General features: G+C 41.7%; 1 protein-coding gene across 5 annotated transcripts in view; it reads left to right on the top strand.

The window, feature by feature from the left end:
• Positions 1–27,267, top strand: part of MSRA (methionine sulfoxide reductase A) — a 421,979-nt gene that overhangs the window by 22,673 nt on the left and 372,039 nt on the right. The window contains exons 1-2 of one of the 5 annotated variants that reach the window (XM_071211861.1): positions 25,002–25,502; positions 25,630–25,792. The exons of 1 other annotated variant lie outside the window; for it this stretch is intronic. Coding sequence is in view for 1 of the 4 variants with exons in the window: in XM_058288047.2 (XP_058144030.1) it covers positions 25,490–25,502 (13 nt within the window). In the remaining 3 variants the exon portion in view is untranslated. Of the gene's footprint in view, positions 1–25,001; positions 25,503–25,542; positions 25,793–27,267 lie in introns of those variants that run through there. 3 more of the 5 variants (XM_071211860.1, XM_058288047.2, XM_058288050.2) reach the window with 3 other exon arrangements.

Raw genomic sequence — 27,267 nt, 5'->3', positions numbered from 1 at the left:
CCTGGTGGGCTAGAAGGGCAAGTGGCCAGCAGAGCGCCTGCCGAGGAGGTGCGGGGCCTGTCCCCACTCGGGCGGCCGGGCCGCAGCGCTGGGGCAGGACAGGCCCAGGCGGGAGGGGCCGCCTCAGTGGGCCGCGCGGCCCCAGAGGCCCGTCGAGGTCTGCTCGAGTGTGGCACCCTGTCCTCATCAGCCCCCCCAGCCCCCCGCCCGGCACCTGCTCCTGGGCTGAGATTCCAGGCCCAGAGCGCCCTGAGCTTTCTGTGACCTTGGACGGGGCGGGGACGGTTCTGTTCGCACGCTGCCTCTGCCTCTAGGTCCCCGCGGCCGCCCATTCTCCCTCTTTTTCCCACAGGATTAGTCCCTTAAGCATTTTCCACGTGAACCCCACTTGGGGCACATTGGAAAAGACCTCGACTTTTCTGGAGATTGGGCAGGAGCAGTGGTGGAGGTGGCGCTGCAGGGGGCAAGCAAGCAGGGGCGGGGGCTGCGTCCCACACTCCTGCCCGGAAGGCCTCTGGGCCCCCCTGGCCCGCAGCAGAGCTGCCCCAGTCCCCCCGCCCCAGCAGAGCTGCCCCAGTCCCCCCGCCCCAGCAGAGCCGCCCTGGGCCACGCTCCTCCCTGCTCCTCCCTCCCCTAGGAAAGTGCACCCCTGCTCTCACCCAGACCCCGTCCCGCGTGTCTTTCTGGTGTGGGTTCTAGCTAATACCCGCGCTCTAAAGGTCTCGCCTTCTACTTCAGAAGCCTTACCGGGGTGTTCTCTCCAAGACAGTGGACGTCTTAATGCTGACCCAGGAGTCAGTGCACTGTTGGTGCTCAGCCGGAGGCCAGACCAGCTCGGGGGGGGGTCCCCTCCAGGCGCCGGGGACCCCCGCATTCCCTTTGCCCCTGCCCCTACGCCCCCACACTGGACAGCAGCGCCTTATGCCTGGAGCCTTGAGCAGAGCAGGTCTTCAGGAGGTATGAGGGAAGACCGGCGGGCTCAGGCCGTGCTCACGGGGAGGACCAGGGACGCTCCCCTCTGCTCGCGGGGCCCGAGTCGGCCGGCAGGACAGAGCTGGCCTGCGAGCTACTGGAGAGCAGAAAGCCACCGGCCGCGGGTCGGAAGTGCGGGACTACACGTGCACTCTCTGCTGTATTTGTGGCACTTAAAATTGCGCCTCTCATCTAGTTTCTCACTAATTCAGGTACAGCTTTTCAATATTTAAAATAAAAATGTAAAGCCATATTTTCAGAGAGTTTTAAAAGGACACCAAAGATGATGAATTTCATTTTAGCATCAGCAAATGACAATCTAACTTTAACAAGTTCTTTTGAATTTGATAAAATCTAAAACTCAGGTTTTGTTTTCTGGATAACTATTCTAATGGGGAGAAATTTCCGTGGGGGTATTAGGATGATATATTGTTTTTGGGTATGTGAGACATTTCCTTGTATTTTCAAAATCTCTTGAGTATTTTAAAGGAAATTTAATCCATCTGATTTTGATCCAAATATAATTTGCTTACAATGATGTAGAAATATTTGATATCCAGAGAAGTCTATTGATGCTCTTAAAGCTTTCCTCCTGGGAAATAAGAGATCACATTTTTCCAAGAGTAAATCACAAAACTACAATGTCTAATTTTTTTCCCCCTTATCTAAAGAAGTCTGAGTTAAGTATCAATTGGGAAGTTCCAGATCAGTTATTTTTTGTTTTAAATTATTTGAGTCTTCCTTTTAAAACCATGCAAAGGAAATTTTCTTAGAGGAGCTTTTCTTTTCTTTCCCTTTATTCTGACAGTTTGCTAGCCCGTTTTCAAACAATGCTTTTGGAGGACTTAACGTCATAAAACAATTTTGATGTCTGTGGATTAATGGCGTCTGCATTCACCATATTTCAGACCTGTCAGAAGCTTGGGCGGAGCATTAAAATGTATTTCTTAATTTTAATTTTAAAATACTTTCTCTAAGAATTAGGTACTAAGTGAACATTTTGAATTTAAAAGAGGTTTGCCCAATGTGCGGCCAAATTTTGTACTCTTGAAAGATCTGAAATCCTTTCCGTATGAAAAAGGCGTCGTTACATCCCCTCTTCATTTGGGGTGAAATGTGAAAACTCTCGCAGTGTCAGGTTGTGAGAGGGTCCCGCGTGGCCGCGGGGATGGCAGGGCTGGCGCTCAGCAGCCTCACGGCCCGGGCCGCTGCCCCGCCTGCCCCCGGCTTCCAGCACCTGCCCTCTTCTGACTTCCCGTGGCCGGGGTGTCCCTGGCACTCTGTGCCCCAGCCGGGCTTGGCCCAGCTCTTGCTCCACGGCCCTTTGCTGCCCTCTGCTGCCCAAGCAAATGGCAGTGACCCTTCCCAGCTCGTGGCACCTGATAGCGGGATGGTAGCAGTGGACTCCTGGTCCTTCTTCATTCATTCATCAAACGAGTCTGAGCCGGAGAAATTCTCCTAACGTGCCATTTCACGTGAGAAGCAGCTCAGCTGTGTGGTTAGGCGCACACACTGGAGACGCACTTGGCTTCAGCCCCAGCTCTGCAGGTTAGTAAGTGCTTGACCTTGGGCAAGTTAAACTCTGTGCCTGAAAAATGGGCTTGTAATAACCTTATGAGGTCGGTACTGTTATTATGAGGAGTGCATGAAATGAGAGGAGAACTGTGTAGAGCAGTGCCCGGCACTCCGGCAGATGCTGCGTGTGTTTTCAGTTATTGTTCTAATTGTTCCTCTTTTGGGGACCAGCATTTCCCGAAGTGTGGGAGCCACAACACTAGGTGCATTAAATAACAGTGAATCGAATAGGCAGAAAACTGTTCCTTTCTTCAACTGTCTTTCAGCTCTTTTGGTTATAATCAGGTGAAAGCATCACTTTGGTATTAGGATGTTTTTAACCCTTCTCCAATACTTGCTGATCTCTTGTTTTAGTAGAGAAAGGCATCAAGCTGAGAGGTAGCTATAGGCTTTGAGAATTTAATAACATCTTTTTATACTTTTTTTTCCCTATTTCTGGCAAAGGATGCTGGTTTTTCTTTCATAGCAGCAATAGAAAGTTTCCTTGAAAAATCAGGCAAAAAGAAGTAAGTCTCAAAATATTAAGTGACTATTTTATAAGTCATGCAGTTGTTTTAAATGTGGCGGAAACCGTGAACACGCTGCGCAGATGCTGAAGCCGGAGGCGCGGCGTCCCCGTCTGCCCGCAGCCGGCCGGGCGCTCCGCATCTCTCTGGTGCCTCCGGCTGGGCCCTCGGGAGCTGGTCGGCGTTCTGCGCTCCGCTGCTTGTAGTTTCCCCGCTAGGGGAGCCCTCCCAGCGCCTCTCTTCTGCTTCTCACCCACCCTTCAAGCTCCCGTTCAACACTGCGCCCCGGAAGACCCCCTCGAGCACCGGCTCCCTTCCTCCAGACGCTGTCCTGCCCATCACCTGGCCCATTTATCTGGCAGTCACTTTTCAGTGTATGCTATCTATCATTTCCATGTAGATATCTTGTTTCTGCAAGTGGAGGAAAAAGACTGAAGATCTTTTGGAGGGGGGGTGTCTTTTTCATTCTTGTATCCCCTTTGGGTCTAATACAGTGCCTTGGATGCCGTATATGTAGGTAAATTGCTGTGTCTCTGTATTGAGGTACAGCTAATGTGGTGGTTTGGGACTGAAATCAGAAAATATATTCTTAAACCTAATTCATTCCTATGGCTGAGAACCCATTGTCAGTAGGAACTTCTGATCCTCAATTAGAATGGGGCTTAATTACTAGAGTCTTTCCTAAGAGTTGAAGTTCAGACAGAGAAGAAAGCCATGGAAGCAAGAAGCTGAAATCAGCAACACCTGGAAGAGAAGGGAGAGACCAGGAGGCACTGCCATGTGCCTGCCATGTGACAGAGGAGCTGAGGATCGCCAGCAGCCAGTCCCCGGACGCCACTGTCCTGGGGAGAAAGCATCCCCTGATGAGGCCTTGATTTGGACATTTTCCTGACCTCAAACCATGAGTAATGACTCCCATTGTTTAACCTAATTCATTTCATGGTATTTGCTTAAGTAGCCTAGGAAACTAAAACAAATTTTGTTATCAGGAAAGTGGGGTGCTGCTATTGCAAATGCCAAAAATGTGGAAATGGTTTTGAAATTGGGTAATGAGTAGAAACTGGAAGTATTGTGAAGTGCTTGATAGAAAAGGCCTAGATTGCTTTGAAGAGACCATTGGTCAAAGTGTGGATGCTAAATGTACTCACGATGAGGCCCTAGATGAAAATGATGAATGTGTTACTGGAAACTGGAGGAAAGACAATCCTTGTTTTAAAATGGCAGAGAACTTGGGGAAATTGAGTTCTGATGTTGGGTGGAAGGAGAACTGGAGAGCAGTGAACTTGGATTGTTAGTTGAGGAGATTTCCAAGCTAAGTGTGGAAAGTAAGTACAGCCTGGTTTCCTTTCACAGCTTTTAGTAAAATGGGAGTGGAAGGGAATAAGTTGAGGACTGAATTCCTGGGCAAAAGTAACCAGAAATTGATGGTTTGGAAAATTTTGAGCTTCCAGAAAGCGAGTCCCCAGAGAAGAGTGCTCAAGTGAAGATGTAAGAACATGGATCTGGCCAGTCATTTCAGTGCAAGTCAGGGCTGGAAATGCAGTTATCAGAAAGGATCTGTGGAACGCTCTTTTGTGTGATGGTTTGGAAGACGTCATTTTGGCCCAAAAGAGTGGGGCCTGCCATGTGTGTGGAAGAGTGTGCCCCCCCCTCCGTGCTTGGAGAGGCGGGGCTCAGAGAGAATGCTCCACCCCAGTGCTCTGGGAGGGCGGCGCCTTGTCCCTGCATTTGCTGAGCGCTTGGCCGCCCTCTTTTTTTTTTTTTTTAAGATCTAACTATTTATTTATTTGTTTTTTTAAAAATTAAAGTTAATAGGCCACAAGGAATGTTACATTAAAAAACATAAAAAAACAAAAAACATAAGAAGTTCCCATATAACCCACTCCCCACCCCCCACCACATCATTTTTGTAAATTGTATTTTTTTTTAAAGATTTTTATTTAGTTCTCTCCCCTCCCCCCCCATTTGTCTGTTCTCTGTGTCTATTTGCTGTGTGTTCTTCTTTGTCTGCTTCTGTTGTTGTCAGTGGCACAGGAATCTGTGTCTCTTTTTGTTGCGTCACCTTGTGTCAGCCCTCCGTGTATGCGGCACCATTCCTGGGCAGGCTGCACTTTCTTTCGCGCTGGGCGGCTCTCCTTACGGGGAACACTCCGTGCGCGTGGGGCTCCCCTACGCAGGGGACACCCCTGCATGGCACGGCACTCCTTGCGCGCATCAGCTCTGCACATGGGCCAGCTGAACATGCGTCGAGGAGGCCTGGGGTTTGAACCACGGACCTCCCATGTGGTAGACGGACGCCCTAACCACTGGGCCAAGTCCGCTTCTCATGTAAATTGTATTTTTTTGAAGATATATACATCACACAAAGAGTTACACTAAAAAATATAAGAGGTTCCTGTATACTCCTCCCCTACCCCCAGTCCTCCCACACCAACAATCTCTCTCATCATTGTGGCACACTCATCACACTTGGTGAACACATTTTGGGGCACTGCTGCACTACACAGATAATAGTTTACCCTGTAGTTCGCACTCTCCCCCAGTCTGTTCAGTGGGTTATGGCAGGATATATAAAGTCCAGCATCTGACCCTGCAATATCTTTAAGGAAAACTCAAAATCCTAAAAATACCCCACATCACATCTCTTCGATCCTCTCCCAGCCCTCAGCAACTCAGCAACTACTGTGGCCACTTTCTCCACCTTGATGCTAAAATTTCTTCTATTACTTGTCACAATATTTTTATTGTAGAATATCAGTAAGTCCACTCTAGTCCATATTTTATTCCTCCATTCTGTGGACCCTGGGATGGTGATGTCCGCTCCACCTCTATATCAAGAGGGGGCTTAGATTCCACATGGATGATGGATGCAATTCTCCTGCTTGCAGCTGTAGGCACTCTCAGTTCCCTGATATGGTGGTTGACCATCTTCACCTCCCTGTTAGCTCACCTGGGTAAGTCCAACGATCCAGAGAGTAGGAGTCCCCGCTCTGCTGAGGCTCAGGCCCAGCTGGCACATGGCTGGCCGCCCTCTTGGTGCTTGGAAGGGTGGAGCCTTCACACCTGTGTTTGAGGAGAGCAAGCACTTAAGGGGAGGGGCTGCCCTTCGTCAGGCTCAGAGGACAAAACATCCATCCATAGATGACTCTCAGACCTTGAACTCTAAGGGAGAATGCCCTGCTGGGCTGCAGAATTGTGTGGGAATTGAGGACCTTGTTTTCCTTCCAATATCTCCCTATGCGAATGGATTAGGTTTATCCTGTGCCTGTCTCTCCATTGTATATTGGGAGCAGATACTTGTTCTCTAGATTTTACAAGTCGGCAGATGGAGGGGAACTGTGCCCCAGGACAGACCACACCCATAACCAATTTTGATAAGACTTTGTGACTTTGTGTTTAGTATTGTTTCTGAAATGACTTAAGGCTTTTGGGATATTGTGGTGGAATGAATATATTTTGCATATAGAAAGAACATGTTTTTTGGGGTCCAGAGAGTTGAATGTGGTGGTTTGGAGCTGTATGGACCTCAGAAAGCATGTTCTAAAATCTAATCCATCCCTATGGGTATAAACCCATTGTAAGTTGGCCCTTCTGATGAGGTTACTTCAGATAAGGTGTTCAAGCTAATATACCATAAAGTCCACCTGTTCTAACTGAAAAGTCTGATGATGTAAAGTGATTATACAGCTGTGCAACCCAACAGCATAGGCTCATTTTAGAACACGATTATCACCCTAGATGTTCTTTTCTGCTCATTTGCAGTCCCCTCTCCCTCTTCCATCCTCAGGCAACAATTGATCTGCTTTATGTCTCTACAGTTTGGCCCTTTGACAGAAATTTCATATCAATGGACTCATATATAGTCTTTTCTGTCTGGCTTCTTAATATGTTTTTGAGGTTCATTCACATATTAGTAGTTTGTTCTTATTTATTGCTTAGTAGCAATACAAATACATATACCATATTTTGCTCGTCCATTCACCACTTGGTGGGCATTTGGATTGTGTTTGGTTTTGGGCTGTTATGAACAATGCTGCTATGAATATTCATGTGCATGTCTTTGCATGAACCTAAGTTTTCATTTCTCCTGGGTAGACAGACCTAGACGTGGAAATCGTTGGGTTCTATAGTAAGTGTAAATTTAACTTTTTAAGAAACCGTCATACTGTTTACCATTTCCTATTTCCACCAGCAATGTTGAAGGTTCCAGTTTCTCCACATCCTCACCAACATTTCGTAGTGTTTTTTTTCCTTGTTGTGGGTAACTAGGGGTGAATCAAGCGTGACCCTGAATTTTCAGGGTGAGCGGTGTTTGGTGCTACCCTTTAATGGGAAGCTGAGAAAAGAATGGAATTTTTTTTTTTTTTTTTTGAGAAAAATGAGAGTTCTTGTTTGGCCAAGTAGAGTTTGAGTCTCTATTAGCCATCTAAGAGGAGTCTTTAAGTGGATATTTGGATATGGGAGGCTGACTCTGTTCATTTCATCTCCCTGAGTTTATTAAATAATGGAACTTGGGATAGTTGCTTCAACTTTCTCTACCACGGGTATGTGTGTATTGGTCTGGGCAAGTCACATAACTTCTTCTGATATCAGTTTCCTCATTTATAAAGCAAAATAATACTTGTGCATCCTCCAAAGTTTGGATGATGAGCAAATGAGTTGAGTGTGAAAGTGCTTATTACCGTGGTTATTATTGCTAATGGATTATTACTCTTTATTTTATTTTTGTGTTCATTGTGGCTTCTAACCCCTCATTTTGCACCTAGCTAGTGCCAGTAAATACTGACATAATAAATGTTTTATCTTAATACCAGATTTCGAGCTTCTTGGAGGTTGGGGCCATCTCTGATGTGTCCCTGTATTTCCCAGAGTCTTAGCTTCCTCATAATATGAATACAACAAATATGTGTAAAATGGATGAATAATTTTTTGTTGATTTAAAATTGTAGCTGAAATGACATATAATTTACTTTTGGTTGGTTGATAGATGATTCATCAGCAGGTTATTTCCTTCCTTGTATCCCTAGGCTATCCTATACTTGCTTCTGTCACAGCCTGCACAAATGACCTATAATTATCTTATTTGTTTACATATCTCTCCTTCTGTTTTAAGCTTCGTGATGGGAGGAGCTCAGTATTTCCTCACATGCCTGGCACATAGTGGTTGATCAGATAATGTTTGAGAGAATTAGTCCTCAGTGAACACCTGTGTGACTGACTATATTCAAGACTTAGTGACTAACAGAAAGAAGATTTCAGTGTGCGAGAGGCTGGGGTGAGGGTGGGCAACGGGGAGGGAATGCCTAGCTGGTGTGGAGCTTCTGTTGGGGTGAAGGGAAAGTTTTGGTATCGCATGGTGCTGACAGTAGCAAAACACTATTTAATACCACTGAATTGTATAATTGAAAGTGGTAAAAATGGGAAATGGTCTGTTGTATATACGTCACCACAATAAAAATAATAGTAATAATAAAGATGCCTTAATGACTAGCTGGGAAAGAAGACGAGCCCTGTGATCTCTGGAGTTTCAGCTTGTGGAAGTAGAGATCTAAATGGAGGAAGGGAAGCAAGTAAGGAAGTGGTGCAGGAACCCTTTTCCCTTCCGGTTCTGTCCCGTGGGCTACGAGGGCGGGTTCCTGGTTTGTCCAGGGAGCAGTTCCCCATCAGTGTCGTAAATCTCAGATAACGATTAGCTCAGGTTGCTGAAATTCCTGAGCTCTGTAAAAGATTCTGTAGAATTCCACAACCTGAAAAGGTTTTCTTTAGATTGTCTTATTAGGCAGTGTTTTCCTAACTTTAAAACAAAGGGTTTTGAACTTTCTTTTTTTTGTAGTAAACCACCCCCCACCTTTTTTTTTTTTCCCCCAAGAAAGTCTTTTGTGAAACCCCATTTAAGTCGTGAAAACAGAGCTGCTCTGGCGGCTGCAGGGGTGACGGCCTGACAGCTGCCTGCTTGTCCTGTCTGCTCTGTCGTGGCTGAAGTATCCCGGGGAGCTCCAGGGGCCCCTGCAGGACCTTTGAAAAAGCACAGGTTTAGGGGAAGTCTGTGCGCTTTGACCTGTTCTTCTACCACCCTCAACAGACGTCTGTAGAAAGACAACCAAGCTGTCATTGGTAACCACGAACTACAGGCTCTACAACATTGACAAGAATCAGTCCTTTCTGAGGGTTTGAATCAAAAGAAGGTTTTGAGGCCACCAGTATTTGAGGCAAACAGTACGAACTGGCAGGATCATGTTCCGTGTTTGTGAATTTACTACTGCGCAGTTGTGCGGTCAGCATCCTCTGGGTACACATAGTCGCAGCCCATCCAAGCGGGAGGCTGGGAGAGGAGCGGCAGGGTGCCGGCGAGGCAGGTTAAAGCAGGACCGAGCAGCACTGGCGGCCGAGAAGGCCCTGCTGAGCCTGCCTGGACGGAGAGTGCTGTGGAGAGCGAGGCCAGGCGGAGTAGGGCCTTGGCACAAGGGGGAGATTGGGTGCCTCTAGAGGGGCTGGGAGTCAGCCTTTTTAATTTGCTGGGGTCTGCCAGTCAGGGAGGACAGAGGTGACTGGGCCTCAGGGAGGGTCTGGCAACCCTGGAGGTGGAGGTGTCGGGACCAAGAGACCTGGCTGCAAGGAGACGTGGCTGACGGGCCAGGCAGTCGGGGCGACTGATGTGGAAATGAGGCCACAGCAGCAAGGGACAAGGTTTTGCAGGTACATTTCTGAAACAGATTTATGGACAAGGCTTTAGCTAAGGTAGAACATTTCCTCTGTGTAGAGATTAAAGGGCTTTTGTGGGTTTCGCTTAGGCTGTAATCATTTAAAACACTCAAAAATACTAGAGAGTGGACGGTAACTCTTTTTTTCTTTAGATTTATTGTCTTATTTACTTGTTACTCTTAGAAAGTCTCATTTTTGACCGGACTCAGCTTGGAGCTAGAAGCTCTCTGGAGGCCAGTCTCCGTCTCTCGGCGCTCTTGTTTTCGTTTGGCCTCCTTTGTTCTCTCGGCCAAAAGTTTAGCATGTTCTGCGGCCTCCTCCTTTTTCTTGGTGTGCTATTTCTTCAGGACAATTGCCGACGTTTATGTGGCAGGACTTGGGGAGAAATAATTCGCTGAATCTTGGGCGCCTTGGTCCTAGGTTTCTTACCTTCGTTGTTGAGGGCTTTGTCACAACACACCAGAGGACATCATCTTTAGAGGGATTGAAAAGTTTGGGGATTCTGCTAGCTCTTTTGGATCCCAGGCGACGAGGCACAGTTGTATCGGTTAGTCCAGGAAATCTCTACGCCATAAAAGCTCATTTGTACTTAGTATTTCCCCCTTTTGGTCAGTCTTTTTCCAAATGCATTGCTAGTTGGCGCTGCAGCTATTTTTTACTGAGATATAATCCGCATACCATAAAATTTCCTAATTCCTGAAGATTTTCATCACCTGAAAAAAAAATCTGTACCCATTAACAGTCATTACCCACCATTATCCATGTGGTAAGGCAGTGCTTCAAAATGTGCTCATCGAGGGCGGGGAGTGCGCCACGATGATGGGGGAGGCTGTTGGTGTGGGAGGAGTGGGGTGGGGGGTGGGGGGTATACGGGAACCTCTTATGTTTTTTAATAGAACATTTTTTGAGATGTATGGAACTTCAAAAAAATAGTTTACAGAAATGATGGGGGTGGGAGGGTGGGGACTGGGTTATATGGGAACCTCTTATATTTTTTAATGTAACATTCTTTGTGATCTGTTAACTTTAAAAAGAAACAGAACAGCAGCTATGCATTGCAGGGGAAGCATAGAGCGATTGAGGGGGTGATGAGTTTTGTTTGTTTTTTGTTTATTTTTATTGGAGTAATGAAAATGCTAGAAAATGACTGAAGTAATGAATGTTCAACTATGTGATTAAATTGTATACCAGTGATTGTACACTTTGAATGTTTTGATGCTTTATTAATATGTATCAATAAAGTTGATTTGTTAAAAAAAAAATCAAAACTGTCATTACCCATTATACCCTCTCCTAGCCAATGGCAACCACTCATCTATGTTTCTGTGTTTATGGATTTGTCTACTGTGGATTAATTATAGTCTCTCATTCTGTGGATTATATTTTTACTTTATTGATAGTGTCCTTTGACTCACAAATGTTTTTAATTTTGGTGAAGTCCATATATATTTCCTTTAGTTTTTTATGCTTTAGGATCATATTTAAGAAACCATTTCCTATTCCAAGGTCACGAAGATATACATCTGTGTTTTCTTCTAAGCGTTTTATAGTTTTAGCTCTTACATTTAAATTTGTGATCCATTTTGATTTAAGTTTTGGGTATGGTGTGATATAGGTGTCTAAATTTATTCTTCTGTATATGGATATCCAGTTGTCCTAGTATTATCTGTTGAAAAGACTATTGTTTCCCTCACTGAGTTTTCTTGGCACCATTGCCTAATCAATTGACCATAGACATATGGGCTTATTTCTGGACTCTCAGTTCTGTTCTGTTGATCTATATGTCTGTCCTTCTGCCAGTACCACACCATTTTGATTACCCATAGCTTTGCAGTAAGTTTGAAATTGAGAAAGGTTACTCCCCTAACATTGTTGTTCTTTTCAAAAATTCTTTGGCTATTTTGGATCCCTTGAATTTCCATATTACAGGAAATTTCTTATCAATTTCTGCAAAGAAATTAGCTGGGATTTTGACAGGCATTTCATCAAATCTATAGGTCAATTTAGAAGGTATTGCTATCTTTTTAAGTCTTCTAATCCATGAACATAGGATATATTTCCATTTATTTAGGTCTTTACTTTCTTTCAACAATGTTTCATAGTTTTTAAAGCACAAGTCTTGCACATCTTTGGGTCCCAGCACCATATGTTGGCTAGACTCTTCTGGCCCCGCTGGGAGGGCTTGACTGCCTTGTCAAAAATCACTTGACTGTAGATATGAGGGTCTATTTCTGAGTTCTTGATTTGGTTCCATTGGTCAATGTGTCTGTCTTTATGCCAGTACTATGCTGTTTTTACCACTGTAGCTAGGTAATATGTGGTGCTTTTTTTGTCTTCTTTCAAAAGCTTGTTTTTATTTATTTTTTATTATTTATTTATTTTTAGGTAATATGTTTTAAAGTACAGAAAGAGGAGTCCTCCAACTTTGTTCTTTTTAAAGATCTTTTTGGCTATTCAGGGCCTCTTATCCTTCCAAATAAATTTGATTATTGGCTTTTTCATTTCTGCAAAAAGGCTGTTGGGATTTTTATTGGGATTGCATTTAATCTATAAATCAGTTTGGGTAGAATTGACATCTTAAATATATTTAGTTTTCCAATCCATGAATATGGAATATCCTTCTATTTATTTAAGTCTACTTTGGTTTCTTATAGCAGTGTTTTGTAGTTTTATGACTGTAATTCCTTTATGTCCTTGATTAAGTTTATTCCTAAATATTTGATTGCTTCACTTGCTATTATAAATGGAATTTTTTTCTGATTTCCTTCTCATATTGCACATCAGTAGGATATGGAAATGCTATTGATTTTTGCCTATTAATCTTGTATCCCACCACTTTGCTGATCTTGTCTATTAATTCTAGTAGCTTTGTTGTGGGTTTTTCAGGATTTTCTTAATATAAGGTCATATCATCAGTGAATAGTGAAAATTTTATGTCTTCCTTTCCTGTTTGAGTGACTTTTATTTTTTTATCTACCCTAATTGCTCTACCTAGAACTTATAGCACAATATTGAATGATAATGGTGAGAGTAGGCATCTGTACCTTTTTCCTGATATCAGCAGGAAAGCCTTCAGTCTTTCACCATTGAGTACAGTGCTAGCTGTAGGTTTTTCATACATGCACTTTACCATATTGAGAAAGGTTCCTTCTATTCCTGTCTTTTGGAGTGTTTTTATCAAGAAGGGGTGCTGTATTTTTTTTTCAAATGCATTTCCTGCATGAGTTGAGAGGAGCATGTGATTTTTCTTCTTCAACTTATCAATGTGGCTTATTACACTAATTGGTTTTCTTGTTTTGAACCTTCCTTGCATACCTGGGATAAAACCCACTTGATCGTGGTGTATATTCTTTTAAAATGCTTTTGGATTCAGTTTGCAAGTATTTTGTTGAGGATTTTTGCATCAATATTCACTAGAGATATTTGTCTGTGATTTTTTTTTGTAGTGTCTTTATCTGGTTTTGGTCTTAGGGTGATGTTGGTGTCATAGAATGAGTCGGCAGTGTTCTTTCCTGTTAAGTTTTTGGAAGAACTTGAGCAAGACTAGTATTAGATTGTCTTCGAATGATTGGTAGAATTCACCCGTGAAGCCATCTAGTTCTGGACTTTTCATCTTTGGGAGGTTTTTGATGACTATTTCAATGTCTTTACTTGTGATTGGTTTGTTGAGGTCTTGTATTTCAACTTGGGTCAGTGTAGGTGGTTCCTGTTTCTAGGTATTTTTTTTTTTTTTTTTTTGTGGTCTGACAAGAATAATATTTTAATAAGAATTTGGGGTCCCTCAGAAAGGAAATTTGTGCCAACAGGGTTTTTAGTTGGGGAAAGACTTAGTATCCTGTATCAGTCAGGGTTCTCTAGGGAAACAGAATCAACAAGGGATATCTGTCGATAGCAAGAGATTTATCAGAGTCTCTCCTGCAGCCGTGGGGATGCGCAAGTCCAGGTTCCACAGGCAGGCAACCAGGAGCTCCAATGAAGTCCAATGAAGATTCTTGATGAGTTCTGGGAGATGCTGGCTGTCCAAAGACAAGCTGAGAAGTTCTCTCAATGCTGGCATCACTTCCCCTTTTAAGGGATTCAACTGAGTGGGTTAAGCATCACTCACTGCTGATGACAATCTCCTGATTGATATAATTATTGTTTCTAGGTATTTGTCCATCTCATCTACATTGTCTAGCTTTTTGGCATTTAGTTCATTATATCCTCTTATGATCTCTCATTTCTGTGGGGTCAGTAGTAATGCCACCCTCTCATTTCTGATTTTATTTGTGTCTTCTCTCTTTTTTTCTTTGCTGTCTAGCTAAGGGTTTGTTGATTTTGTTGATCTACTCAAAGAACCAACTTTTGGTTTTGTTGGTTCTCTTTTTTTTTTGTTCTTGATTTTATATATTTCTTCTTGATCTTTACTATTTCTTTCCTATGACTTTGTTTGGGATTAGTTTGATGTTCTTTTTCTAGTTCCTCCAGATATGCAGTTAGATCTTCCATTTTCACTCTTTCTTCTTTTTTAATGTAAGCATTGAGGGCTATAAATTTCCCTCTGAGCACTGCCTTTGCAGTGTTCCATCCATAGGTTTTAAAAAATGTATATATAAATTAATTTATTAAAGTATATCACTCATACATAAACAATAAGTGTATAATAATAGTTGTGAGCTTATAAAACAAACATATATAACATCATATAGGACTCTTATAACCCACCCTACCACCAATAACTTGTATTGTTTTTAAACCTTTTTAACTAATGGTTAAAGAGCATTGTCAAAATATTATTACTAAACAAAGTATTTTCCCCCAACCAACCCTATCATTTTTATTTTTCTATCATTTATATATGAACATACATGAACAATTCAGTGTATAGTAAAAGTTGTGAACTTACAAAGCAAACATGCATAACATCATACAGGGGTCCCATACATCAACCCACCACCACCAACATACATTGTCATGAGATGTTTGTTACAAATTATGAAAGAATGTTGTCAAAATCTTACTACTAATCATAGTCCTTATCTTACATTTGGTGTGTTTTTCCCCCAAGCCACCCTATTATTACTTTTTAAATATATTTTTTATGACAGAAGTTGTAAACTTATAAAACAATCATGAACATGTACAGAATTCCCAAACAATACCCCTCCATCAACACATCACACTGTGGTGGAACATTTGCTACAGATAAGATAATATCATCTGATTGCTACCGTGTCCATGGTGTACATTTGGCTCACTGCTTCCATACTGCCTCATTATCAACACAGTACATTTTTTGCACAGACTCAAGAATATTATATTATTACTCCTATCCACAGTCCAGAGGTCACTCCAACTGTATTTTTCCCATGCTTCTCCACACCCTGCGGTAGTGATGTACATTTGCTCTAGCTCACAAAGGACACTCTATTTTTTTTTCTTAAAGATTTATTTTTTATTTATTTCTCTCCCTTCCCCCCCCTTGTCTGCACTCTGTGTCCATTCACTGTGTGTTCTTCTGCGTATGCGTGCATTATATGGTGGAACTGGGAAACTGCATCTCTTTTTTGTTGCGTCATCTTGCTGCATCCGCTCTCGGTGCGTGTGGCATCACTTCTGGGCAGGCGGTGCTTTTTTACATGGGGCGGCTCTCCTTGTGGGGCATACTCCTTGCATGTGGGGCTCCCCTATGCAGGGATGCCCCTGCATGGCATGGGCATGGCACTCCTTGAGTGCTGCAGCACTGCGTGTGGGCCAGCTTACACGGGTCAGGAGGCCCTGGGGATTGAATCCTGGACCCTCCATATGGTAGATGGACGCTCTTTCAGTTGAGCCACGTCTCCTTCCCATGGACACTCTTGCATCTATACCATCAACCACAATTCTCATCCACCTCTTGGCTATTCGTTCCTAGATTATTCACTAGCATTCTGTTGATTCACGTTTACATCCCTAGACTACCATTTTCAGCCACATCCCCATTTATAAACTGGCTGTTACTCACTATGTGTTACCATCAACTCTATACATTTCCACACTTTTACACTAAAGCTAATTAAAACTTCTACATACATTAAACATCAGTAGTCCATCTCAGCCCTCCTCTTATCTTCTTTAAGAATCCATTACCTACCACCAGGTCTTGAAGATATTTTCCTACAATTTCTTCTAAAAGTTTTATGGTTCTTTTATTTTTAGATTTTTGATCCATTTTGAGTTAATTTTTGGATAAGGTGTGAGATAGGGGTCCTCTTGCCTTCTTTCAGCTATGGACATCCATTTCTTTCAGCACCCTTTGTTGAATGGACTATTCTGCCCGAACTGTGTGGGTTTGACAGGCTAGTCAAAAATCACTTGACCATACATGTGAGGGTCTGTTTCTGAACCATACATTTGGTTCCATTGATCTTCTCTCTTTATGCCAGTACCATGCTGTTTTTAATAGTATAGCTAAGTAATAAGATTTAAAATCTGGAGATGAGGGTTCACTTTTCCTTTTTATGATGTTTCTGACTATTCAGGACACCTTACCCTTCCAAATAAATTTGATAATCATGTTTTCAATTTATTTAAAAAATGTTGGTAGAATTTTTATTGGGATTGCATTGAACCTGTATATCAATTTGAGTAGAATTGACATCTTAATGATATTTAGTCTTCCAGTCCATGAGCGTGGAATGTTCTTCCAGTTATTTGGGCCTTTTTTGATTTCTTTTAACATTGAGTTGCAGTTTTCTGAATACAAGTGCTTTACATCATTGGTTGAGTTTATTCCTTTCTATTTGAGTTTTATCTGTCATATTTTATTTTCACCATTCTTTTGACACTTTTAGTTACTTTTGCTTAATAGTCTTCATTTCTAGAATCTCTTCTAGGCCTCTCTCTCCTGTCTTTTCTTTTCAGGCTCTAGCATACCCTTTAATATTTCCTGAAAACCTGGTTTCTAAGAAATTCTCTCAGTTTCTGTTTTTCTGTGAATATTCTAATCTCGCCCTCATTTTTTTTTAAATTTCTCTCCCCTTTCCTTCCCCCCATACCCCTGCCGTTGTCTGCTCTCTGTGTCCATTTGCTGTATGTACTTCTGTGACTGCTTCTATCCTTATCAGTGGCACTGGGAATCTGCGTTTCTTTTTGTTGTGTCATCTTGCTGTGTCAGCTCTCTGTGTGTGCTGTGCCATTCTTGGGCAGGCTGTACTTTCTTTTGTGCTGGGCAGCTCTCCTTATAGGGCGCACTCCTTGTGAGTGGGGCTCCCCTACACGGGGGATACCCCTACATGGCACGGCACTCCTTGTACGCATCAGCACCGTGCATGGGCCAGCTCCACACAGGTCAGGGAGGCCCAGGGTTTGAACTGCCAGCCTACCATGTGGTAGGCAGGAGCCCTATCCACTGGGCCAAGTCCGCTTCCCTTGCCCTCATTTTTGAAAAACAGTCTTGCTGGATATAGGATTCTTGGTTGGAAGTTTTTCTCTTGTAGTATCTTAAATATATCAGACCACTGTTTTCTTTCCTCCATGGTTTCTGGTGAGAAATCAGCACTTAATCTTATTGGATATCCCTTATATTTTATGCATTGCTCTTCTCTCACTGTTTTCAGAATTCTCTCTTTTTCTTTGACGTTTGACATTCTGATGAGTATGTGTCTTGGAGTTTGTCTATTCTGATTTTTTTTGGATAGGAATATGTTGTGCTTCTTGGACATGGATATCTATGTCCTTCAATAAGGTTGGGAAATTTTCTACCATTATTTCTTGAAATATTCCTTCCGCCCCTTTTCCTTCTCTTCTCCTTCTCCTGTGACACCCATGACACATACGTTTGCATGACTTTTGCTGTCATTTAGTTCCCTGAGACCTTGTTCAATTTTTTCCATTCTTCGTCTGTTCTTTTGTATGTTCATTTTCAGAGGCCATTTCTTCAAGCTCATCAATCCTTTCTTCTGCCTCCTCAAATCTGCTATGATATGATTCCAATGTTTTTTAAATTTGATTTATTGCACCTTGCATTCCCATAAGCTCTGCTCTTTTTCTATGTATGCTTTCAAAATCCTCCTTGTATTCATCCAGTGTCTTCTTAATATCCTTAATCTCCTCAGCCATCTCATTGAGTTTATTAAGGGAATTTGTTTGAATATCTATGATTAGTTGTCTCAATTCCTTTATGTCATCTGGAGGCTTTTCTTGTTCCTTTTACTGGGCCAATAACTTCCTATTTCTTGGTGTGGGATTGTAATTTTTTGTTGGCGTGTTGGCATCTGGCTTACTAGAGTGTTCTGGGTGCAGTTTTTCTCTTTTTTTTTTTTTTTTAAAGATTTATTTATTTATTTAATTTCCCCCCCTCCCCTGGTTGTCTGTTCTTGGTGTCTATTTGCTGCGTCTTCTTTCTTTGTCCGCTTCTGTTGTCGTCAGCGGCACGGGAAGTGTGGGCGGCGCCATTCCTGGGCAGGCTGCTCTTTCATTTCACGCTGGGCGGCTTTTCCTCACGGGCGCACTCCTTGCGCGTGGGGCTCCCCCACGCGGGGGACACCCTTGCGTGGCACGGCACTCCTTGCGTGCATCAGCACTGCACATGGCCAGTTCCACACGGGTCAAGGAGGCCCGGGGTTTGAACCGCGGACCTCCCATATGGTAGACGGACGCCCTAACCACTGGGCCAAATTCCGTTTCCCCAGTTTTTCTCTTTAGTTTAGGGTTTCCTGCCTTTTCTCCCTTGCTGGTAGTGCAGGAGGAGCCAAGCATGTAGTTGGTGCTGTAAGTCATGGAGGTGCAAGCTGCCCTCATTGTGCCAGGGACCAATGAATCTTCTCCCAACTTTCTCCTTTGCCAGGGGTAGGGACAGGATACAGCTGTGTGGAATAATCCTAGTTGTATAGGCCTATACTGCAGTTTCCCAGAGAGTCTGATGAAGCTTCATGCCCCTTTCTCCCCTGCCTGGAGCAGGGATGGAGCTGCAGATGTGGGCAGCAATCTATGCAGTGTGGGTCCAAGATGACCACAGTTGCCTCGGTAGAATTCCGAGTTTCCGTTGGTGCCTGCCAATGGTACCTGCAGTTACCTGGATAGGCTGGTACAGGGCCCGCCAGCCTCCTCCCTGCCAGAGGTGGGACTGAAGCCTAGTCTAGGCCTGCAGGCTGATCTCACCCTCATTTTTGAAGGACAGTTTTGCCGGATACGGAATTCTTGGCTTGAACATATCATACTACTTTCTTCTCTCCTCCATGGTTTCTGCTGTGAAGTTGGCACTTAATCTTACTGAGGTTCCCTTGTATATCATGCTTTGCTTTTCTCTTGATGCTTTTAGAATCCTCTCTTTATCACTGATATTTGTCATTCTGAATGAGGGTGAGTTCAAAGTCTTCACAGACAAACCAAAAGACCAGAATTACAAGAGATACTAAAGGAAGTGCTGCAGCCTGAAAGGAAAAAACAAGGCTGAGAGACTTGGACAAGAGTGTAAAAAAGAAGATTATTATGAAAGGTAAATTAAAGGCTAAAAAGACAGGCAATAGTATGATATGACAATAGAAAGTCAAAGGACTTTGAATAGTAGGTGTGTCAGGATAGGTCTGTTCAGATTTATTCTCTTTGGAGTGCCTTGTCCTCTTGGATAGTGATATTTATGTCTTTCACAAGGGTTTCAGTCATTATTTCCTCAAATATTCTTTCTGCCCCTTTTCCATTCTCTTCTGCTTTTGATTAACCAATAATGTGCATGTTTGTGTTTTGCATTATCATTCAATTTCCTAAGACCACGTTCTATTCTTTCCATTCTCTTCTGTCTTTTCCTGTTCAGATATTGTCTTTGAAATCACTAATTCTGCTTCAATCTGCTTTTACATGCCTCTCATGTATTTTTAATCTCATCCATCATGTCTTTCATTCCTATAAGGTCTGTTAGTTTTCTTTGTGGGCTTTCAAATTGTTCTTTATGCTCACCCAGTGCCTTCTTAATATCCTTTATCTCTTTAGTCATATTTTCTTTAAATTCTTTGAAGTGATTTAGGAGAGTTGTGTGATTATCATTGATTAATTGTCTTAATTCCTTTATCTCTCCAGGATATTTGATTTGTTCCTTTGGCTGAGCCATTTCTTCCTGTTTTCTAGTATGGCTTGTAATTTTTTTTTTTTAGGAGGTACCAGGGATTGAATTTAGAACCTCATATCTGGGAAGCAGGTGCTCAACCACTTGAGTTACATCCACTCCCCAGGCTTGTAATTTTTTCTGATGTCTAGGCATCTGAATATATTGGTGAATTTACTCTGATGGTCAGTTTCTCTCTCTTGCCTATTTTTTCCCCCACAGCTCTTCTTTGATATTTGGTTCAACTTATTCTAAATCTTTAAAATTTCCCAGCTTAAGTTATCAAAATTGGGCCAGGGACTCATTAATGAGGTGCAGATTTTGTCCCAGGAGTTAGGATACAGAAAAACCAAAAGCAGTTTTTGTCCATGTAATTTCTAGACTGGCCAGCAGACGGCACTTTTCAATGCACCTTTCCACAGAGAGGAACTCTCCATTTTTTTTGTGTTTTGGTCTGGCCAGAACCAAGGTTCAAAGCTGGTTTTGTTGGCAGAATTCACTGAAGAAAAGCCCTGTGACTCCCTCTGTTTTCCCTATTAACAGTGGACAGAGAGGAGCATGTCTGTCAGACAGCTGCAGTGAGCCAGGGGTTTGGTAAGTCACGTTGTTTCACGTTCCCCCTCTCTCTGTTGCTTACCCTCTTGGAAGTTGTGTAGCACTGTCCAGGTCTGCTGACCCCCAAAGCAGGTCCTTCAGACAGGTTTTGGCTCATTCTCCATTGTTTTTTGGTGAGAAAGTTGAGCCCTGCCTGCCTTGTCTGATGCTATCTTCCCACAATTTGTCTTAAGTCAATTTTTGATTTCTTCTTGGAATTTCGTCAATTGACCTAGGTTATCTCTTTTATTGGCATGCAGTTTTTCATAGTTTTCACTTATACTCCTTAATTCTGTAAGGCTGGTAGTAATTATCCCTCTTAAAGTTATAATTTTAGTAATTTGAGTCTTCTCTCTTTTTTCTTTGTTAGTCTAGCTAAAGGTGTCAATTTTCTTAATCTTTCAAGGAACCAACTTTTGTTTTTTTAAATTTTCTCTATTATTTTTCTATTCCCTAATTTATTACTATACTAATCTTTATCATTTCTTTCCTTGCGCTTGTTTTGGGTCTGTTTTGGTCTACCTTTTCTACTTTAAGTGAATTAGGTGCTTGATTTGAGGACTTCCTCATTTTATAATTTAGATGTTTATAGCTATATAAACACCCTCAGAGGACTGCATTTACTGCATCCTGTAAGTTGTGGTGTTTTGTCTCCATTTTCATCCTTCTCAAATGATTTTCTATTTTCTTTTTGTTTTCTTCTTTGACCCAGTATTTGTTTAAGAGGATGGTGTTTAATATCCATGTATTTGTGAGTTTCTCAAATTTCTTTCTGTTACAGACTTTTCATTCTATTTTGGTCAGAGAACATACTTTGTATGATTTTAATCTGTTTAAATTTATTGAGGCTTGTTTTATGGTCTCAGTTATGGTCTGTCCTAGAGAATGTTCTATATGTACTTGAGAAGAATGTATAATCATCTATTGTTGATTCACTAGAGATATTGGTCTGTAGTTTTCCTTTTTCGTAGTATCTTTATCTGGTTTTGGTCTTAGGGTGATGTTGGCTTAATAGAATGAGTTTGATAGTGTTCTTTCCTGTTAAGTTTTTGGAAGAGCTTGAGCAAGACTGGTATTAGATTGTCTTTGACTTGGTTTATGATGTTATTCCAGCCTCCTATTTCCTTGCAGATCTTCAGTTTAATTGTCTTGTACACTGTTGAAAGTCGGGTATTGAAGGCTCCAGTTATTAATATTGAATTGTTTGTTTCTTCCATCAATTCTGTTACTTTTTGCTTCATGTATTTTGGGATTTTGTTGCTAGAGGTATATATGTTTATAATGGTTGTATCTTTTTGGTTGTATCTTATTTATATCATTATAAAATATTCTCCCTTGTCTCTAGTAACAGTTTTTATGTTAACGTTTATTTTGTTTGATACTGGTAAAACCCCTCAATTCTCTATTGGTTACTATTTACATAGTATAGTTTTTCCATCCTTTAACTTTCAAACCATTTGTGCCTTAGAATTGAAAAGTTGGGAAACGGACTTTGGCCCAGTGGTTAGGGCGTCCGTCTACCATATGGGAGGTCCGCGGTTCAAACCCCGGGCCTCCTTGACCCGTGTGGAGCTGGCCATGCGCAGTGCTGATGCGCGCAAGGAGTGCCGTGCCACGCAAGGGTGTCCCCCGCGTGGGGGAGCCCCACGCGCAAGGAGTGCGCCCGTGAGGAGAGCCGCCCAGCGTGAAAAGAAAGTGCAGCCTGCCCAGGAAAGGTGCCGCCCACACTTCCCGTGCCGCTGACGACAACAGAAGCGGACAAAGAAACAAGACGCAGCGAATAGACACCAAGAACAGACAACCAGGGGAGGGGGGGAAATTAAATAAATAAATAAATCTTTTTCTTCTCTGGTAAACAGCATATAGTTGGATCATATGTATTTTAAAATCAATCTCTGCTTTTTAATTGGAGTGTTTAATTCATGTAAATTTATTATAGTAATTATAAAGGAGGACTTATGTCTGCCATTTTACTCTTTGTTTTCTATGTGTCTTTGATCTTTTTTGTTCATCTGTTCTTCCGTTACTGTCTTCTTTTGCATTAAATAAATATTTTGTGGGGTATGGTTTTAATTCCCTTTTTCTTTCATTTACCATATATATATATATTATATATATGTAAAATTATTTTTTAAAGATTTAATTTTATTTATTTCTCTCCCCTCCCTCCCCCCCGTTATCTGCTCTCTGTGTCCATTTGCTGTGTGTTCTTCTGTGTCCACTTGCATTCTTGTCAGGAAGCACCAGCAATCTGTGTCTCTTCTTGTTGCGTCATCTTGCTGTGCCAGCTCTCCGTGCGTGCAGCTCCACTCCTGGTTGGGCTGCATATTTTTCGCATGGGGCGGCTCTCCTTGTGGGGCACACTCCTTGCACGTGGGGCTCCCCTACGTGGGGGCACCCGTTCGTGGCAGGGTGCTCCTTGCATGTGGTAGCACTGCGCGTAGGCCAGCTCACCACACAGGCCAGGAGGCCTGGGTATTGAACCCTGGACCTCTTATATGGTAGGTGGACACTATCAGTTGAACCACGTCCGCTTCCCATCATTTACTATGTATTTTTGAACTATTTTTGTAGTGGTTGCCCTGGAGAATATAATTAACATCTTACTTTATATCAGTCTTATTTGGATTAATACCAAGCTATTTTCTACAATATACAAAAACTTTGCTTCTTTATAGCTCTGTCCCTTCTTTATGCTGTTACTGTATAAATTATGTCTTTATACATTGTGTACCCATCATATAGAGTTATAATTATTGCTTCATGCAATTGTCTTTTAAATCAGATAGAAGGAAAAAGAGGAAAAAAGCCCACACACCTATATTATACAGTCTTTCATTTCAGTCCAAAGTCTTCCTTTAGTATTTCGTTTAGGGCAGGCATGCTAGTGACAAACTCCTCAATTTTAATTTTTCTGGGAATGTCTTAATGTCTCCTTCATTTTTTGAAGGATAGTTTTACCAGATATAGAATTTTCGGCTGGCACTTATTTTTCTTTGGCGCTTTTTATGTGCCATCCCAGTGCCACCTGACCTCCATGGTTTCCTGTGAAAAATCAGCTGCTCATCTTATGAAGGGTCCCTTGTTTGGGACGGCTCACTTTTCTCTTACTGCTTTCAAGAGTCTTTCTGTCTTCCAGCAGTTTATTAATTCTAAGTTCACTGTGATCCTGCCCCGTGTCACCATCCCTATTTGAAAGGATAGCATAGAACGTTTTTGTTAGTCTTTTATTCAGCCCTTATGGTATCTCTGTAGCATTTCTCTAATCTGTCAGCTTTGATTTAGCAACATATTGGTTTGTTTTTTCTTATAATTCATAATTTATAGAACTTCAGAACAATAGTAACGTGATCCATTCCCATCACTCGTTAACTAATTGATTTGTTGCGTGTTTGGAGCTCTGTGTGAGGCTTCCAGTCTCCTAAGGTAAGTCGCACATCGTTCCTGCGTGAGGCTGACACGTTAGGTTGGTGAGGCACATATACTCAGTTAACTACTAAGCAGTAGGTGAAGAAATGCTATATGTCTAAACAAAGTAGTATGGACGTACAGAGGAGGGAGTTGCTGATCTCTATGTTTGATAGATGAGTAAACTGAGGGTTAGACAGACTAAGCAATTTGAGACCTTAAGGTCACATAAATTAGAAAGGGGCAGAGCCAGAGACTGGAACCCACTACCCTGGGCTCTTTCTATGAAACAATGGTGGCCCTAGAGTGTACCTGTTCTATATTTTCAAGCATCAAAGGTAAAACTGATTTAATACATCAGGCAAAGGTGTGAAGCGTAGCCTAGCTATTTTGTTCCAAAAGGCTATTTTAGTGCTACAACTAAAAGGAAACAATGTTTATGTAAACCCTCGCTAGATGGTGACAGTATGAATGTAGTAAAGAAGTGACTATGCTTATCCTTGAGTCGTCAGAATATGAAAGATATCTAATTTTGCTAAATGTACCCTGAAATTTTCTTTCCTTTTTATTGATTTTTTTTTTTTGAAAGGAACATTTTCCTCCCCAACCTGCATCTCTGCTAAAGTCTGGAATAGGTAAAGTTTATATTAGAATTTCCTAGAAAACAGGAAGTGCCAGTTAGAACTACCTTCTTTTCCCAAAGGGTGAAGTGTGACTTATTTGGGCATACTGTTTTAATTTTAATCTGCATACCTCCCTTTCCATTCTCCCATGATTCTTTGCAGCAGGGCAAAGAAAACCAAGTCTATAAAAAGAAATACAGTATGTGGTGCTTATTAAAGTTACATACATCTCTTCCAACAAGAGAATTTTGATGTACTGCAGGTTGTGCATATGTCGCATACGGACATTTTTAGGGAACAGATTTCTTATCGCTGAAGCGTGAATGGCTTCCAGTGCTCCGTGACTGCTGTGGGAACACGTTAGTAATGATTGTGAAAGGTAGGGCACCATGAAATGCGTAAGGTGGTTTGGCGCCAGGATTTGGGTACTGTTCCACCCCGTTTCAAATGTATTAATTGATCCGCAAAGGACATCTTTTGGAGACAGGAATTCAGACAGACTGGCACAGGCTGGAGCACCGCCAAGACTGCTCGGAAGGTTGCCATACTGGGAGCAAAAGAGTGAGTGAGAGAGAGTGAATGAGAGGGGAGAGAGAGGGAGCGAGAGGCAGAGGAGAGCAGAGGGAAGAAAAAGGCAAGGCTTGGCACGGCTCAGGCAAATCAGCTTCTTTTGTCTGCTTTCTCGGCTTGAGCTTCAGGAGAGAAAACCGTCCTGGGGCACGGGAAATATCAGAACTTTGTGGCTTTCAAACTTAGAAGTCTTCTCAAGTCTCTTGGGCTATTCGAAAGTGTGGGTACATACAATGACGTTTAGTCACCAGTATTCAGGGGAATAACAGGCTTTGTCAAAGTGAAGCTTCCACAGTGTCCATGCATTTGGGAAATACTGTATTTGATTTTTTGCATGTTTGATTATACCATGAGAGACAGGATTAATTTAGAAGATGGCAAAGCAAATTTCTAATTAGAAAGAATATTAAATTTTCTACAAAATAAAGTTTGTTCATCAATACAAACCTGCTTTCAAATCAAATCAGACATCCTTCGGAATGTGTTCAGAACGTAAGTTTTTAGATTTTATTTTATTTTTTCCCATTTATAGACATTAACTTTTCAAGGAGCCTTTCTAAGGTCTTATGCCACCCAGCCAAGAAGTCAGAGTAAAAGTTGTTCTCTCCATGTGTTTAAGGAAACGTTTTCTTAAAGCAACAGCTGTTATTTCTGCTGCTTCCTGCTGTCCTAAACCACATCCCCAGCAATTAGTGACAACACTGAAGACCAGAAAGGCAAGCTGAAGACACCAGACTTCGCTGGAAGGGCAGACAAGAGGTGTGAGCTTGGCCATGATTCTTGTGTGTATTTGCTCTGAACCTTTTTTTTGGAGGGGGGTGGGGAGATGGGTGTAGGTATCTATGTCTAAAAGAGATGTGTAATTAGTATATTCACATTGTGAGAAGGAAGGATAAAAGGTAAATTTTGTGATGGCAGAAATGGCTGGGAAGGGTAAAGAATAGAAATTTTAAGTGGTTTTTGAGGATAAGAAGTAGTGGTGGTCTGTGTTTGAAATACTTGGAGAAAAATTCCATTTTTAGTTAATTAGATTTTTAAATTAAACGATTACTATAGTTTGGCTCTCAAAAATTTATAAGTAGAAGGAAAATCTAGAAAGTTCATCAAATTTCTTTTCAAAACTACCTGGTATTTTGGTTGGAGATATGCTTTATGTCTAATTTCTTAATAGTAAATACTTCCTATTAGGCCTGGTTCTGGTTGATTGTGCTAGTTGTGCTTTTAAAATCAGCATTGTTGTAGCAGAGAGTAACTGTAAGCCATGTATTTTTGGACCACCCTTGTCTGTAAGCATTCTATTTCTGCAAATGAGGGGTGTAGTTTTGGGATTAGGTTATGACTTCTTGTAATAATGCAATTTGTTTTTGTTTTATATATTAGAAGAACGGAGGAAAATTGTATATATTCACATAAGTACCAATCATTTTGGGTAGTATAAACGATCGTTCCAGGATCTTTGCTTTTGTTTTGAGCATGTAATCACTGATTTGTTAATCCTTTGTCCAAAAAAGAGAAAAAAAGAAAAAAAGGAAAGATTTTTGTCTATAGCTTTATATTATTGCACGCCTTAAATTATCAATTATTTACAATGGTTTTTATAGAAATACAATGGCATATCGCAATTCTGAGAATGGCATTCGATATACAAATAGGATTTAAGAATATATGAAATCTAACACAGGTGTTTGAATAGTCAAGCAAACATATTTTCTTCAACTTCTTTACTAATCAACATTTTGACTTCAACAAAATGAAATCACTTTTATGTTTATGTGGGTTGCCAAAATGACCACCTTTGTTTTATAAGCTTCTTTATACACTATGTCGCTGCTCCTCCTAAAATGGACGCCAAGACAGAAAAGACATGCTGACAGTGGGAAGATGTGTGCGTGCCTGCAGGCTTCTTTCCAAACCCAGCACAGGGGCACTTGTCCTATCCTAAAAGCCAACACCATGTGAAAGAGAGGGACTTAAACTAGTGCTGCATTTCAGTACTGTCCGTTTTACTACCGATTGACATTTATTTCATTTACTACTTAAAAATTTAACCTAGCCTCTTTTCATTTAGGTTTGCTAAATATGTAACTGCTTCAATGTATTTAAGACCAGTTTTTTCTTAAAGTTAAATGAATATTTGCTAGCTTATTTTCTAACTCCTTTGCAGCGAACTCAGGAAGAACAAACTTATCTTAGATCCAGACTATTTTATGTCCAAATATTTTCTAACAGCATAATAAAATGTAGGTGATTTTTAGAA

This window comes from Dasypus novemcinctus, chromosome 25, assembly GCF_030445035.2.
Source record: "Dasypus novemcinctus isolate mDasNov1 chromosome 25, mDasNov1.1.hap2, whole genome shotgun sequence".
NCBI lineage: Eukaryota > Metazoa > Chordata > Mammalia > Cingulata > Dasypodidae > Dasypus > Dasypus novemcinctus.
This window is presented reverse-complemented; position numbering and strand designations above follow the sequence as displayed.